Source organism: Lichenostomus cassidix, chromosome 1Ab (genome assembly GCF_008360975.1).
Source record: "Lichenostomus cassidix isolate B80296 chromosome 1Ab, HeHo_3.0, whole genome shotgun sequence".
NCBI classification, from domain to species: domain Eukaryota; kingdom Metazoa; phylum Chordata; class Aves; order Passeriformes; family Meliphagidae; genus Lichenostomus; species Lichenostomus cassidix.
In genome coordinates, this window is record NC_139481.1 from 950,796 (window position 1) to 966,775 (window position 15,980).

Below are 15,980 nucleotides of genomic sequence, written 5' to 3' on the forward strand. Positions count from 1 at the left end.
AAAGCAGAAATAAGACAATCAACCCAAGTCCAACTCCCCACCCTTCACCCTCACCTCCTCTCTGATTTTCCTCTCAGCCTCCTCCTGCTTCTTCCTCTGCTCCTCCTCCTCCAGGATTTTCCGGCGCTCCTCCCGCCGTTTCTTCAGCTCGTCCAGCTCAGCCGCTGCCTCCTGCTGCTTCTCCTTCAGCCTCTCCAGCTCCTCACCCTCGCTCTCCCCGCGGCGCCTGCGCTGATCCTCCAGCCTCTTCAGAGCCTCCACCCCTGCCTTTGGCTCCTCGGCGCTTGTCCCTTTCAAATTTGAGCGCCTGGGGTGGAAATAACGGGAAATAAAGAGAAATTATGCACCAGGATTTCCCTTCTTGTCCAGATCCACCTTCTGCCACGAGCTCAGCAGCACCACCAGAGCCTGGAGCTCCAAGGTGTTGCCTCCTGAGACCTCCAGCTCCTTGCAAACTGTGCCAGCCCCAAACATTGCCATTGGGAAAATATTCCATCGGGAAAATATCCCATTAGGAAAATATCCCATCAGGAAAATATTCCATCAGGAAATTATTCCATTGGGAAATTATTCCACCAGGAGTTGTCAGGCTGGACTGCTCCAGGAGCTCCTCTCCCATCCCTGCCCGTGAGGAAGGAGCTCCTCACCTGCAGAAGGTTTCATGTGCCACCCCTGTTTTATGTCCCTATTTATGCCCCAATCCTTCGCTTTCAAAGGCAAATAATTTTTATAAACCCTCCAGAAAAAGACTGTTTTGTTCTCAATTCTCACCACTGGAAATTAAGCAAGTTATATTCTTTCTAAATAACATGTTCATGTGAAAAAAAAAAAAAAAAAGAAAGAACAAAGACCAGCTGCACACAAAGCCCAGCTCTGTGGGGGAAACTCATTAGAAAATAGTCCAAGAGTCCTAATTGATACCTAACAACCCAAAACCCACTGATGTTGCCAACCCAAAGTCTTCTGCTCAGCTGAGAAAAGGGAGCTGAACAGGATTCTTCACACTTCCATGGAACAGTAGAAGAAAAACAGAAATAGGAAAAAAACAGAGTGGAAACTCAAATCTCCATTTTGTCACTAATTCCTGTCTCCCACAGGAAGTAAAGCCAATGAAAACACAACCAGAATATTTTTAGCAAATTATTCTCCTGTTATTGATGATGACCCAAGCCATGCAGGACAGTTTTGGGCATTTCTGCTCTTCCATCCCCATTGCTGCCTTTTGGCCTCAGGTCAGGGTGTCTCCAGGGCCTCTTGAACTGCATTTTATTTTGAGAAAGTTTGTTTTTCCCGCAAGAATCACGAGGGGAATGCTGAGATACAATAGCAAATCCCATCTGCCATGCTCAGATTTCTCCAAGTGCCTGCAGAGCTTAACCTTTCCTTTGCCTATGTCAGAGAGGAAGAGAAAAAATTCCATTTCTAACCTACTCATTCCTGGTTTCCTGCCAAAAGGAAGAGCTTGGTTCCTATCTCATGTATCCCATGCTTTCGGCAGACAGAATCCTTTTAAATAAAATTCTCCCTGGAAAATTGTTACCTTCTTTGAATTTCCCAATATAACCACAAGCCAAATATTTCCTTAAAAAGCAAAATAAAAACCAGACTGCGACACAGCTTATAAAAAGGAAGAAAAAGAAGCAAAAAAGGAGATTTTGGCCCCTGAGCTGCTGTAACATAAGCAAGCTCATTCTTATTTGCAGCTTACCCAAAAGCATTCTCGGTGGGTTTCAGCTTGGGGGCACTGAGCTCACGTTCTCCATTCTGTGCCTTCTGCTCAGGAACACCTTTCTTACGATCCCAGACACTCTTCATTTCCTCTCTGGGGGCTTTGCCTTTGTCATCTTTGACCTGCTCAGCACACAGCAGAAAACCGCAGGACAAACCACGAGAACACAAACAAACAAACAAACAAACAAACAAGAAAATAAAGTCAGAACATTCTAAATACCATCGAAGTATCATAGATTTTTTGGCATGAATGGAGATCATACTGAAACTGCCTGGGCTGATTGGTGCAAAATCTCTCATGCCAGGATGTCTCTCCTGGGATTCGGAGAGCAAAAGATTTCCTTTGCTGAGATTTTCATCAAGACCTCTCTGAGTCTCATCAAAAAGCCAACAATTCCAGCTGCCTTATGGACTCAGACCCACTGGGGAGGTTTGTATCTCTTCTATCTTAATTGAAATCACCGAGAAAACTAATATTAAAACAATACAGTTCAGAAATGAATAGGTTAGGAAATGGCATTTCAGAAGCCAGTAGGATTTATGGTAATGTGTCTGCATTTGAGAAAACTATTAACACAGCTTGGCTTCTCCGTTCAAAAAGATGGTAAAACAAGATATTACAGAAACACTGCACATCTTCTGGGATCTTTCCTTCTCCTACTAATTTTAATACCTAAACAGAGATTAATTAGCACAGAAGCAGAAACCTTTGCATCTCATTCCAAAGGCATGAGACGAGAAGAGAATGAGTTCTTTCCCTTATTTCACTGCTTCCCTAAATTACAGATTAATTCAGCTTCTGCTGGGTTCAAAAAGGACTCCACTTGGAGCAGATGGGTGATATTCCCTGAACTGAAATATCCACTTCCTCTCACAAATCTTGACATCAAGATAGAACATGACCAAAGGCATGGATAGCAAATTTATGTATTTCTATTTTAATCTCTTTCTGCACTGCTTCTTTTCTGTTCGATTTTTATGCTGTTATTTGAGAGCTGAGATTTCTACATCTTGAGCACCTCCAGACTGCAGCAAATCATTCACCAAGGCTGGGGTGATCTCTGCCAGACTGGATTCCTCCCTGGGGCTCAGCTGGCTGGTGAGCTGAAAGCTGTGGGCATTTGGGGCATTTGGGGTTTCCCTGCAGAGCCAACTCACTCCCAACCCCAAATTCCACGAGAAAAGCAACTGCTGCAGCTCGTCTGGCCAAACTGGGAGCAGGAAATACCAGCAGCCTCACATCATGAGAAAGCTTGTTCTTATGAACTTCTCAGGTCACTTTTAAGAACCAAAAACTCTGCAGCAGTTCAGAAAAAAAAAAGAGACCAATTTTTTCCTTGCCAAATTAATCAAAACCTGAACTCCGAGGGCCAAAGCAAAAGCACAACCTGATTATGGAGATACATTTTATTCCTGCAGGGTTTTGTTCATGAAACATTGGCATCCTTTTAGCTGCATTCACATTCAGGAACAGATCTCAGAAAATGAATTTTTATGTCCTCGAAAAGGGGGCAGAATGGGATCCTGATACTCAATTTCTCTTCCCAAGTAAAGCAGCAACAACTGTGATTTTGAAAACATTTGGAGTGCTCAGGGTGGTTATTCAGAATTGCACCAGGAGTGGGATTCTATTAAATTGTCTCAGCTTGAGCATCCAAAGATGGAAACCCTGAAACCCCAAGTCCCTTTTCCAACTGCTGCCAATTTCCTGGAATAATCCTGCAGTGGGAAGGTTCCAAAGCATGCTGAGAGCTCCAGGGACAGCTGGCTGAGCTCTGCAGCAGCACAAGCAGGACAACTGTGCCTCAAGTTCCCCACAAATCCAACTCTGTGCTCAGCCACAGACTCTTTTCTACATTTCCTTGTATGATTCAAAGACTGCATACAAAGGCGAATATTGGAAGCTGATTCTGCCTTTTTAATATAATCCATCCCTTATTTTTTGTGCAGCTAATCCTCACCACTCTCTGAGCTTAAATTATTAAAACATCCAAATTATTCTGCTAATTAATGACCCTGCAGTGGATCCTCAGCAACCCTCAATCACTGGGCAGGCAGCAATCAGTTCTGGGGCTCCCTGAACCCAAATGGCCCCAAAATTCCCAAATTTCTGAGCAATTTCCACTAACCAGACTCGAGGCTATTTTAGAACCAAAACCACAGCACTGAGCTCAGTGCTCTCAGTGTCCTGGACAATAAACTGTTCCCAAATCTGATTTACTTACCATACAGTAAAACACCATGGCACCAGCTCCTGTGTTTACAGTGGAAATGCAATGCAGTAAATTTTGTAGGTTTTTCTCTTTAAAACAAAAGAAGAATCTTGGGTATGCACAGTTTATATCATGGGGTATTGCAGTTTGGGGGGAATTATTAGTTAAGGCAGTCAGGTGGCCAAAGGGCCTAGAATATTATTATCATTATTATTATTATTATTATTATCATTATTGTTATGATTATTAATATTATTATTAGAGTAGATTTCGTTCACAGGGAAAAAGTTCACAGTAAAGTGAGAGGAAACCAGGGAAGGATGATTAGTTGATACTGCCCTGAAAAATTCATCCCTAGGGGGAAAAACCATACTTGTGTTATTGACTGAACTGAGTTTCCTGAAATATTTGTTTTAAGACAAACAGGAATTGCTTCTAAAGCCCCAAAAGAACAAACCACTTAAGAATTTACTTAATTTTAAGCACTTAAGTAGCTTCATCCCTATTTATTTCAGCAGGATTACCATGTTCTTGAAGTGGAGCACAAGCTTAAGCACTTTGCTGAAGAAGGAACTTTCTGTTGTTTCCTTATTTGTTTTCATCTCTCAAATTTCCCTACCACATCTGAATCAGTGCTTTATGAGTTACCTGATCTTTTGTGGAGGTAGATTGAGGCTTCTCTTCGGGCAGCTTTTCCTTTTTAGCTTCCACTTTTTCTTCCCCCTTTGGTTTTTGGGTTTTCAACGATTTATTTTTTACTTTTTAACACGAGCTCACCACATCTGTTTGCACTTTTATTTCTCCACGCTGTGCTCACACCAATCCTGTGTGCAGCCACCACTCCACTGTGCTGCTGTGCCTCCTCCACCCTCCCCAAAAATTCCCCATTTCCCAACCCATTTCCCTTTCCTGGGATTGCATTTAGCACACAACATTCCTCCCACACCTCACAACATTCTGTGCCAAGGTGTTTCTGCCTCCACCTCGTGTGCTGCTGCAGTTGAGAGCAGGTGAGGAAATAAAAAAGCAGCAAAAAGCCATGCAGAGGTGTGACCATGCAAGGTTTTGGTGGAATGATGGGCTGAGCTCAGGCCTGTCATGCACTGCATTATGGATAAGCAGGATTTTTACTTTTATTTTTAAAAAGAGAGAGTGACAGCACAAGGATTAGTAATTTCAGCACAGGACTAGATCCGTGAGGAAATTCCAATTCAATCTTTTCTTGCATCACATTTCACACAAACCACAGGTGCCTTATGTTGGTGCAAAATGCTTACTGTACCTGCTTTTTTAAGAAAGCTGCTTGAGGTTTTTCCTCTTCTACTTTCTTCTCTTTTACCTGCTTATCTTCTATTTTCTGTTCTTCCACCTTTTGTTTTTCCTTTAATTTCTCTGCTTCTAGCTTAGCCTTTTCCTCAGCTGCCCTCTTTTCCTCCTCTGCTTTCTTTTTTTCCTCAGCTGCTCTTTTTTCCTCCTCTGCTTTCTTTTTTTCCTCAGCTGCCCTCCTCTCCTCTTCTGCTTTAGCTCTCTCCCTTTCCTCAGCTGCTCTCCTCTCCTCTTCTGCCTTTGCCCTTTCCTCAGCTGCCCTTTTTTCCTCCTCTGCTTTTTGTTTTTCCTCAGCTGCTCTCTTTTCTTCCTCTGCTCTCTGTTTTTCCTCAGCTGCTCTCTTTTCCTCCTCTGCTCTCTGTTTTTCCTCAGCTGCCCTTTTTTCCTCCTCTGCTCTTAACCTCTCCCTTTCTTCTGCTTCCTTCCTTTCTGCCTCAGCCTTTTCCTTCTCTTCATCCACACCATCAGCCATGCCCTGCATCCCTCCTGGCACAGCATTTGTCTCATTTTCTGCTTTGTGCTCCTCTGCATTTCCAGTTACAGCCTCTTCTTTATCTCTGGGTTTTCCTGCTGTCACATCTACCTGATTTTCCTCAACGGGGATCTCCTTTGCTTTCTCCTCCTGCACCTCCTCCTTGTCTTTTTCCTTTTTTTCCTCTTCTTCCCCATCTTGCCTCCAGCTGTTCCTTTGGTAGGATTTGCTGGCTGTTTCTGTCTCAGCCTTTTCCTCCTTCCCTGTGCTCTCGTTTTGCTCCACGTTGTTCACTTCTGCCCTGGGCACTGCCAAACTCCCGTCTGTGATCGTTGGGTCGAATTCCTTCTGCCTTTCCAGGGCTTCCTGCAGCCGTTTCTGGCGTCTCTCCTCCCTCCTTGCCAACCTCTCCAGCAAAGCAGCTTCATCATCTGTGGAACGTTTGCTTTCCTCTCCTGCCACGCTGTGGGAAAGGGACAGCTTGGCATTAAAAAAAAAAAATTTAAAAATCTTTCTAACAACATGTGCATTTCACTGTTTCGAGGCAAAAAGCTTGCTGTAACACCATTGCATGGCTGGAAAACACAACCAAAATTTTATATTATTATATACTCCAAAATTCAGCTGCTGTTTCCTTACCTGTATCCATTCTCCTTGCCTGAAATAGAATATTTCTGCTCAGTGCCTATCAGCACTTTGCCAGCACAATGTTCATTTCTGGTTTCTTCTATCGCTTGTGTTGCAGCCACTGGAAATTTGGGTATAATATTTGTGATTGTGTGAAACTAAGCAATTGATGGGCAGCCTGGAAAGCCACTCAGCTTGTGACAAGTGCTTGGTGATAGGAGGGATGTGGTTTGATGCTTTTGGGGTCACAGGGACAATCCTGAGTAGATGGTTGGACTCGATGGCCTTAAAGGCCTTTTCCAGCCTGGGTGATTCTATGGCTCTAAGAGTCACCTATTCCATAATAATTCCTTTTCTGCTCATTATCCCTGACACTGGCAGTGCTCTGGAGTTCACACCCAGCACCTCACAGGCACTTTGCAGCCACAGCCTGAGGTCTGGGTGACTCCTAACCCCATGGGCTGTGAGCCCACAGTGCCCTGGGAGCAGCACAGGAGATGTCCTTGTGCACAGCGTTTGGGTTTGGGCTGTGGTTTGACACATCGCTGGGCTTCTGAGCATAAAAAACATGTTTAAGGACAAATGGGGGTTTGGGGGGCAGAGGCAGCCTTGCCTGAGAGAACCTGACAGGAAACCTGAGAGAGAAGCTGACAGAGAATCTGACAGAGAATCTGACAGGGAACCTGAGAGAGAATCTGACAGAGAGCCTGATAGAAAACCTGACAGAGAAGTTGACAGAGAACTTGCCAGAGAAGCTGATGGAGAACCTGACAGGCTCCATGAGCCCCACAGGAATGACCCCCAGACAGCCCTGGGGACAGCTGGCCAAGTGTCCCAGCATGTCACAGTCAGTCCTGCTCCCACCCTGCCCTGCAGACACAGCCAGCCTGATCCTCACTGTGTTTGGTTCTCCTGCAGATCAAAGATGACCAAACTCAGTGCTTCAAATTCCAGCACCAAACCAAACTCCTCCAAATCCTTCTCTACCCTGAACAAAAATTACCATTTACTTGTCAGCACACACCATCAGACACTCACCTGTTTTGGGCATTGATTTCTGATCTCTCTGTCCCTTCTCCTGAGAGATCTCCCTCCTCCTTTTGCCGCAGCCTCTCCTGCCGAGCCCTGCGGCGTCGTTCCCTGGCAGCTTCTTCATCATCATCGTCGTTCCTCTGGTAGGACAGCCTGCAGCAGAGCAAAGAAAGGCAAATTGAGGTGCCACAGCATGCAGGAGAACGAGAAAAAACCACAAAAAGCAGTTTTCTGGAGCACAGGAAGTATGGCTGCTCCACACGCTGGGTAGAAAACACGCTGTGAAATTGAGATGAATCATTTCCAACCCTGGTTTTCTCTAGTTTCCCAGAAGTGACCTTGGCAAAGCAGTGCCAGTGAAGGCAGCAGCCACACCACAGTGCCAGCTGGCTCCTGGAAAACACCAAAGCCATCACAGCCCAGCTCTGTAGCTGATCACACATCCTGCCAGCCTGCCCCTGGCAGAGCTCTCACAGCACCCTTTGGGCTCATTGCTCAGATCTCAACTGCAATTGGGCTCAGCAAAGCAGCTTTTCATCAATCTCCTCTAAACATCCTCTGCAAATGGTGACAGTGTTCTGAATTTTACAGGCTGACAAGCAGGGAGGCACAAGAGTGGCAGCAGCTCTCACTGGCTGGTTCTGAGAGCCAAATATCTGCCTTGCACAGCATTTCTGGGAGCCCAGAGCCCTGCCAGGCCAAACCACACAGGATCTGGGCTGTGATGAAAGCCTGCAGCTGAGAACCCATTGTATCCATCAGATGATTGCATTCAGTGGCATCCTGCTGGAAAAGGAGAGCAGGACCTCCCAATCCTGATAATCCTGTGTCCCATTCACATCTCTGCTGAGGGTACTGCTGGCTGAGATAAAGGAAGAGCATTCCTCTTGGTCTGTGCAGGGAAAGGGAATTAGGAAGCTGAAATGTGCCCAACCCAGTCAGGATATCCATTTACTGCTTCTGGCAGTGTCTGATGTATCATGGATGAGAAATCTCCCTTCCTCACATGGTCCCACATTTAATTTAGCAATTCAGCCACAAACACAGCAAAACTCAGAGTTCTGCACTGAATAAAATCAAATATAGATCATGTTTGTATTGCAAAGAATATTCTAACACGAAAAGCAACTAAACCACTTTGATTTAGCCACCAGTCAGATTCTTTGGGACCAACCCTCTCCTATCCCTGTGTTCTGATATTGCTTTTCTCCTTTGCTGAGAGAAGGGTGAAAGGATTGCTTCAGCAGGGATCCAATTACCCCAATGGTGCTTTAAGAATTTAAAGTGTGAAACAGACCTAGAACAGCATTTTCATCCTCAGTGCACCCAAGAATTTGATTTGCTACTTTCCTGCTCTGCTTCAAGAGCTTGCAAACCTTTTCTTACAGAAATTCCTCTCAAAAAGAGTGCAAACCATGAGCAACAAAGATTACAGTGGGGGATGAGAAGGAAAGGAAGGAGACCAATTAAAATCACTAAAGGTGAAGCAGGGAAGGTAAGGATAATGGCCATGAGTCAATACCCAGGGTCTGTAGCTCAGGATTTATTTTTGCAGTGAAACCACACAAGGATGAAGTTTATCCCACGTTTATCCCAACAGAACATCCCTCACAGCACAACTGTTTTAAAAAAAAAAAAATTAAGAATTTTTAAAGAATTTAACACAGAATAACTGTTTTAAAAGCCTCTTCAAAATGCCTTTTTTAAACCACCAGTTGCTCAGCAAGCAAAAAAAAAAAAAAAATTAAAAAATATCCCAAGCAAAAAATTCCCACAAAATCCTCCCCATGAAACAGATCTGCACTTCCTGTCCTTGGACACTTATCAGAGATCATCAGTTAAAAAAGCTGACAATGCCTCTCGATGTGCTTCTAAAGATATCCTCTGCCTTCCTCCACGGGCAGCTGCAGTTCCCAGCAGTTTCCTGGAGCCAGCCAGGAGCCCAGGGCTGGCTGGAGCCACCAGTGACCTTCAGCCAGGAGAAATGAGTATTTCTGCTCCCCATGCAGCTTGCTCAGTAACCTGGAGCTGTCACAGCAATGACTGATGGCATTTGCACCTCCCAGCTGCACCATTCAGGAGGATCTGTGTCACCCAGCATTGTCATCCAGCAGCCTCTGCATGATTTACAGAGTGACTTTTCTCTGCTCCACAGAGTGACTTTTCTCTGCTCTACAGACTGACTTTTCTCTGCTCCACAGACTGACTTTTCTCTGCTCCACAGACTGACTTTTCTCTGCTCCACAGACTGACTCTTCCCTGCTCCACAGACTGACTTTGCTCCACAGACTGACTTTTCCCTGCACACTGACTTTTCCCTGCTTTACAGACTGACTTTTCTCTGCTCCACAGACTCACTTTTCTCTGCTCCACAGACTGACTTTTCTCTGCTCTACAGACTGACTTTTCTCTGCTCCACAGACTGACTTTTCCCTGCACACTGACTTTTCCCTGCTCTACAGACTCACTTTTCTCTGCTCCACCCCAAGAAATGAGGTAATTCACCCTCCACCAAGCTGCTGCACCTCCAGCTTGCAGCCAACCTCTGCTGCCCCCTCTGCCCTCCATCATGTCACCTGCAGGGATCTCTGCCACCCTGGGTGTCCCAAACTGGTGGCACAGGGAGATGGCAGTGAGATGTCCTCGGTGACAAACCTCCCTGCCAGGCTGACTCTATAAAAATTGCATTTGCTGGCTCTCTGTGCAGTTAGAAAGTCTCTCTGTTTATCCAGGCTCTTCCTGCCAGGATGGGTGGGGAGAGATGGGTTTTGTTGGAACAGCCAGTGGGGAGAGCTCTGCCTGCCACTGCTGACATTCAGCCCCATTCTATTTATCATTACATACATTTCCAATCTCTCTATTGTTCATTTAATTTGTGCTATGATAGGCACACTTCAAAACCTGAATGTCAACAACAGATCCATCTCCACCTCAAAAAAAAAAACCAAAAAAAAACCACCAAAAAAACCCACCAAAACCAAAAAAACCCTCAAAAAACCAACCCCAAAACAAGTGCACATGCTGCTTCCCCAAGGGCTGTGCCTCTGCCAGCCCTGCCCTGGCAATGGCAGCTGCTTCTCATCCAAACCATATCTCAAAACGTGCTGAATGGTGGGGGGCAGCTGTGGGGAAAACTGTTTTCTCTAACCATACCTCCATAATCCAAGCAGAGCTGCCAGCATTCTGCTCAGGAAGTTCATTTTTACAGGGGAATGAGCAGAATTTCAGCCTCAGAAGCAGTGAGTGAACACAGGGATGGTGATGCTGCAGCCAGGCAGAGATGCCACCAGAGCTCAGCCCAAGGCTGGCCATGAATGCTGCTGTTATCACCTTCATTTTTCACATATTTCTCAATTTGACATGCATTTCTTTTTTTTCCACATTGAATGTAGGAGAGACAAGTGGATAAAATTAACCCAATGGCTGGAAATTTCACCCAGGCAAATTAAAACTGGAAATTAAGCAGATGTTTTTAACAGTCAGGGTAATTCTACATACAAGAAAGGATGGAACATCCCTCTCTTGCCTCTCTGCATTAAGATGGATGCCTTTTTGGAAGTTATACTACCAAATAACAAAAACACCCACAACACCAAACAACCACCACCCCACAACCAAAAACAAATAAAAAAAAAGTTTCAGTCCCACACACACCAAGGATTTTCAATGCCTTATCTCAAGGGGTTTTATCCTAGTTTTCTGCTGGTTTTGGTTTTAAATCTGCATTAAGATGGATGCCTTTTTGGAAGTTATAGTAGCAAAACCAAAAAGTTTCAGTTTCACAGACACCCAGGATTTCCAGTGCCTCATCTCAGGGGTTTTTTCCCCCAGTTTTCTGCAGGTTTTGGTTTTCAATCCAAGCCCCAAACCTGGCCTGGCAGTTCCACCCTCCCAGCCTGTACAAAAGCACAGTGACTCACTCACTCTCCTATTTTCTTTTTTCCTTTCCTCATGGTTTAAAACTGATGATCTGTTTCATAACATGAAATGCAAGCAGATTCTCTGCTCACCACCCTGAGCACCTCAGCAGAAATCCACTGCAGGCTGCAAACACCGAGGGGAAAACCTCCTGCTACTGAAACCATGTCAGATTTGCCTCCAACATATATTATATTTTGATAAAAGTGCTGGCTGGAAATGGAGCAGAGCACCTAATGCTCTCAATATGTGAAGCTAAATGCTCTGCAGTGTTACTGTCAGTGAGCAGAGCAGTGCAGTCAATCTGTTCTCATTTTAAAATTTCACGTGAAAAGAAGAGTAACTGAGCTGAAAACAATAATTGGCTGAGTGCCTTCTACCTGATAATTAATAATTTATTAACTTCTTTTCACCATTTATTTATAAATAGATTAATTTATATAAATAAATAAATTTATTTCTTCGGTGGAGTTCTCCCAGATCTGTTTCCCTGGCAGATGGCAAACATGCAAAAAAAGTGTACAAAACAAAATTTCCTTTCCCAAACGTGAAAAAGTGGGGGCAAAACCCAATCAGTGTTCATTCCACTGTGGTTAATGTGGGATTTGTGGACTCTGGAGCAAATTGCTTGCTGCCACCACCTCCAGATTCTGGTGCTTTATTGCATATAAAATCCAAAATAATTTATGCCACAGCCGTACCAGTAACTAATATTTCATGATTTGAGGACAATGGGCATCTTGCCTAGCTGAGGCACAAGTCAGGATCTGCTCTGGAATATCCAATCCACAAGTTCCACAAAGAGAAACAAGAAGTTTTCTTTCTTGTGGCTTTGGGCTGCTATATTTAATATGGCTTTGAAGGCACTTTTGTACCTCAAACTGCTAGCTTGCTGACTGCATACAACATCGAGATCTAACTCCTCCTTTTTTTATATTTCACTGCAAATAAAACTCCAACTGAAATGACCAAGATGTGAGAATTTAAAAATGAAGACAGACAGCCAACATAAAAAGCTCCCCCTTTATAACGAGAATTGTGGTCTTCCTAGAAAACATGCAAAAGACTTGAGGAATGAAACCTACATTTATTTTTTTTACAGCACCTTCAGGCAAACTGATGTCTCCAATGTGCCATGTTCAAGCTACAAACAGTCAGAACCCAATGTTTTATTTCTTTTTCCACTGAAGGTTGGGTGTTAGCATCAGCCTGGGCTCTGGGAAGTGTCAGAATTCCTCTGTCTTTCCCAGGGGATTTGAGATTATAGTGAATTATCTGAGCCAGACAGGTCCCTGGGGATGTTGGCTGAAACTTTCCGAAAAAAGAGCAAAAACTGTGCTGATGAGCAAAGTACAAATCATGTGTTTGCACACAGCGAGTCTGGAAATATGATTTTATCAGATAATTATTCAGATAATAATAGACTAAGGAGTCTGGAAATATAATTTAACCAGATAATTATTCAGATAATAATAGAATAATCTTTTTTTATCCACTCTTCCCAGCACAAAATATGCACTAGGAGGACACAGCCTGAACAGACTAAATATTGAAATAAATGCCACAAGCAGCACAGCAGATGAAATGCAAGAGCAGCGAAACAGAGCAGACTGGGAACCATTTATGCTAACTGAACTGAACCTCTTGGGGGGGAAAATGTGGCATTACAGATACACTCAGGGCTGCAACATGGGGTGGATGGAGGGAAAAAAATCATGAAAATCAGCTGTGTCAGGGTTTCTGGTGCTGACTGCCCAGGCACACCCCTCAGGGATGCTGGGCAGCTGTGGGGTTTGTTCCCTCTTACCATGGCAAGCATCTCTCTCTCTGAGGTGTGTGAGAAACCTCCTGTCAGCATTCAGGGTGGTTGGGAGACATTTCCAGTGAGGAATTAATCCTGAGTGCAGATCCTGTCGGTTCTAACAGGATTAGGAGCAGATCCACCCCCTGCATCCCTCTGCAAGCCAATCCTGGTGTGTCTCTTATTTTCATGAAAGGTAAAAAACATTTCCAGTGAGGAATTAATCCTGAGTGCAGATCCTGTCATTTGCTAACAGAATTAGGGGCAGATCCATCCCCTGCATCCCTCTGCAAGCCAATCCTGGTGTGTGTTTCATTTGCATGAAAGGTAAAGAACAGTTCCCTGGAGCAGCTCCTCTGCAAGGTCACCTGCAGCACTCTGAACAGCAAATTAATGTCACAGCGACTTGCAGACATCATAAACAGCACTGAGCAAATTAACCAGCTGGGAGGCTGAAATGCAGCCATTCCAACTGAATGACAAGAAAACACAGGAAAACATCCATCCTGCCTTCAGCCTTTCAGTTAGCTTCCCCTTAGATGTGTTGATCTTCTCACATTGCTCTGCTGGAATCCTTATTCCAGAGAAATTGCTCAGAGAAACTACCAAATTCAGTGGTGGAGATGCTCTGTGCACAGCTGAGCTCACCAGAGCTGATTGATCCCTCTGAAATACAAATCTGAAAGGATTTTAGGTTTTTGCTAAAAGATTAGCTGCTTTGAATTTTTTTAATTCAGAGCTGATTCATCACTCTAAAATACAAATCTAAAAGAGTCACTGCTTTGAATTTTTTTTAATTCAGAGCTGATTAATCACTCTGCAAATACAAATCTAAAAGTATTTTAGATTTTTACTAAAAGATTCACTGCTTTTAATTTTTTTTTCAAAGCAGATTAATCACTCTGCAAATACAAATCTTAAAGTATTTTGGATTTTTGCTAAGATTCAGTGCTCTTTAAAAAATGAGGGGAAACAACCTTTTTCACAGAACTCTAGCATCCAACAAAAACCTCTTCCATCTCCAAGACTCTCTAACAAATTACCTACAGCTGATAAACTATTCACAGAAAGCAAACAGCTAAAAACTACTTTAAAAAAAACCCAGACAAAACCCAGGAATTGCTAGAAAATACCAATTTTCTTGCCCCAAAACTGCTCCCAGCCTGGGGACTCCTGAAGGGACATAGGCAGAGTTAAGAGGCTGATTACAGCATTGCAGAAAAGTCTCATTTCCACATCCAGCCTGAAATCCCCCAGCAGCAGCTGAAGCCTTTTTGGTGAGAAGGGCAGAGAAGGGAAGCCCTGCCTGTCTGCCTGAGAGGATTGGAGATTTGCTGCACAAGAGGAACCAAGTCAGCAAAAGCCAAACCGCACCTCATCCTCCTCCATCAGCACTGAGATTATCCCTGCCTGACTCTCTTACCTCACCAAGAAAAGGAGGTTTTTTTCCCTTATTAGGAATCTCCAGGCTGGGAGGTTCTGGCTCTGAAAAGGGGTTTTAGCTGTATGAGCTGCACATCAGCACAAAGAGAGCTGCTAATAGAAGTGAGGCACAGGAGGAGGAGAAAAGGGCTGAGTGCTAAATTAAAAGGGATGATGTGGGCTGAGCTCGAGCTCCAAAATGTGATCATAGATTTTGTGACATGGAGAATTGAAATTGGGATGGAGGAACGGAGGAAGGCTGACATTATACAGATATATCATGATGAAGTTGGCTCTGCAGCCATTTATCCACGAGAGCAGCCTGACTGCACTCAAGGAGAGTTTTTCACTGTGTTTAAGAGTTTACACATCTCAAAACAGAAATCAAATGTCAGCAGATGAACACAGGGCAAAAAAAGCGGTTTTTGGATGTTTTGGGGTTTTTTTTTACAAAATAAAACGTGGATAGAGTGAAAAGTTACAGTAAGTTGAGCCTCTGTGTTTCAGTTATTTCAGTGATTGATGGAAGTGTTTTTCTTGGTTGAATTTTTAAACACTGGAATTGATTTACTGGATGTGAGTAAATTATATCTGCTTTATCTGGACATAGATACATAAATATGAACTAAAATAATCACCAGAGAATTTCCCTGATTTTTTTTTAAATCCTCCTGTTTTGCTCTGAATTGGGAGCAGGGAGGATGGGGAGTGCAGGTTTTGTGAAGAAACAGAATAAAATTCTATCACCCCCATCCAGCCCAGCTGAGCACCTCTGCCAGCACTGGGACTGTGCAGGAGATATCTGCATTCAAATCTGCACTACCAATCAATTTTCTACTTTTGCTGCAGCAGAAGCAAAAAGCCTTGTCAGAGTGAAGTGATATGGAAAATGTTCAGGGCTGTTTTATTTCAATTCAGCCTGGAACGAGAAAGCAAATCCTTCATCTAAGTTTTTTATTTTTCTTTTTACTTTTCTCTTTAAAAGGTAGGTCAATTAGAATTAATTTTTTTTTTAAAAAGCAGATTTTTTTGTTTTAAAAAAATTGCAAAGGTGCAACTCATTCATTTCTTCTATAGAAAATGTAAACAATATAAATCATTAAAAAAAAGAATTTCCTATTCTTTTCATTTACACAAAGCTAATTTCTGATGTGAACTCATAACCAGCTCTGGTCTGAACCATTCTGAAACAGTTCTGGCCTAAATTTCCCCAATTTTTCTTGGTTCTGCTAAATTTCCCTTCCATCAGAAGCAACTCTCCCCGCTCACTGCAGGCAGTTGGATTCACAGCCAGTTCCTGACTAGACCCAAGCCTTGCCCAGGGTGGAGAATGCAGCTCAGAATTTTCATTTAAATTAAAATCCATTAATTTTCATTAAAATTCACTAAACTCTCCAGAGCCCCTTGTTCTCTGACAAAGCTTTGGATGTTTGATGCT

The 15,980-nt window shown here is 43.6% G+C and overlaps 1 protein-coding gene across 9 annotated transcripts in view; it reads right to left on the reverse strand.

The window, feature by feature from the left end:
* CALD1 (caldesmon 1) overlaps window positions 1-15,980 on the reverse strand; it is a 71,890-nt gene that overhangs the window by 15,965 nt on the left and 39,945 nt on the right. For 5 of the 9 annotated variants that reach the window (XM_085049269.1, XM_085049267.1, XM_085049268.1 and 2 more), the window contains 5 exons: window positions 7,408-7,554; window positions 5,227-6,205; window positions 4,593-4,667; window positions 1,709-1,851; window positions 55-307 (listed from right to left, as the gene is read on the reverse strand). In XM_085049269.1, coding sequence (XP_084905395.1) covers window positions 55-307; window positions 1,709-1,851; window positions 4,593-4,667; window positions 5,227-6,205; window positions 7,408-7,554 — 1,597 coding nt within the window. The remainder of the gene's footprint in view (window positions 1-54; window positions 308-1,708; window positions 1,852-4,592; window positions 4,668-5,226; window positions 6,206-7,407; window positions 7,555-15,980) is intronic. The other 4 variants (XM_085049275.1, XM_085049273.1, XM_085049274.1 and 1 more) reach the window with 2 other exon arrangements.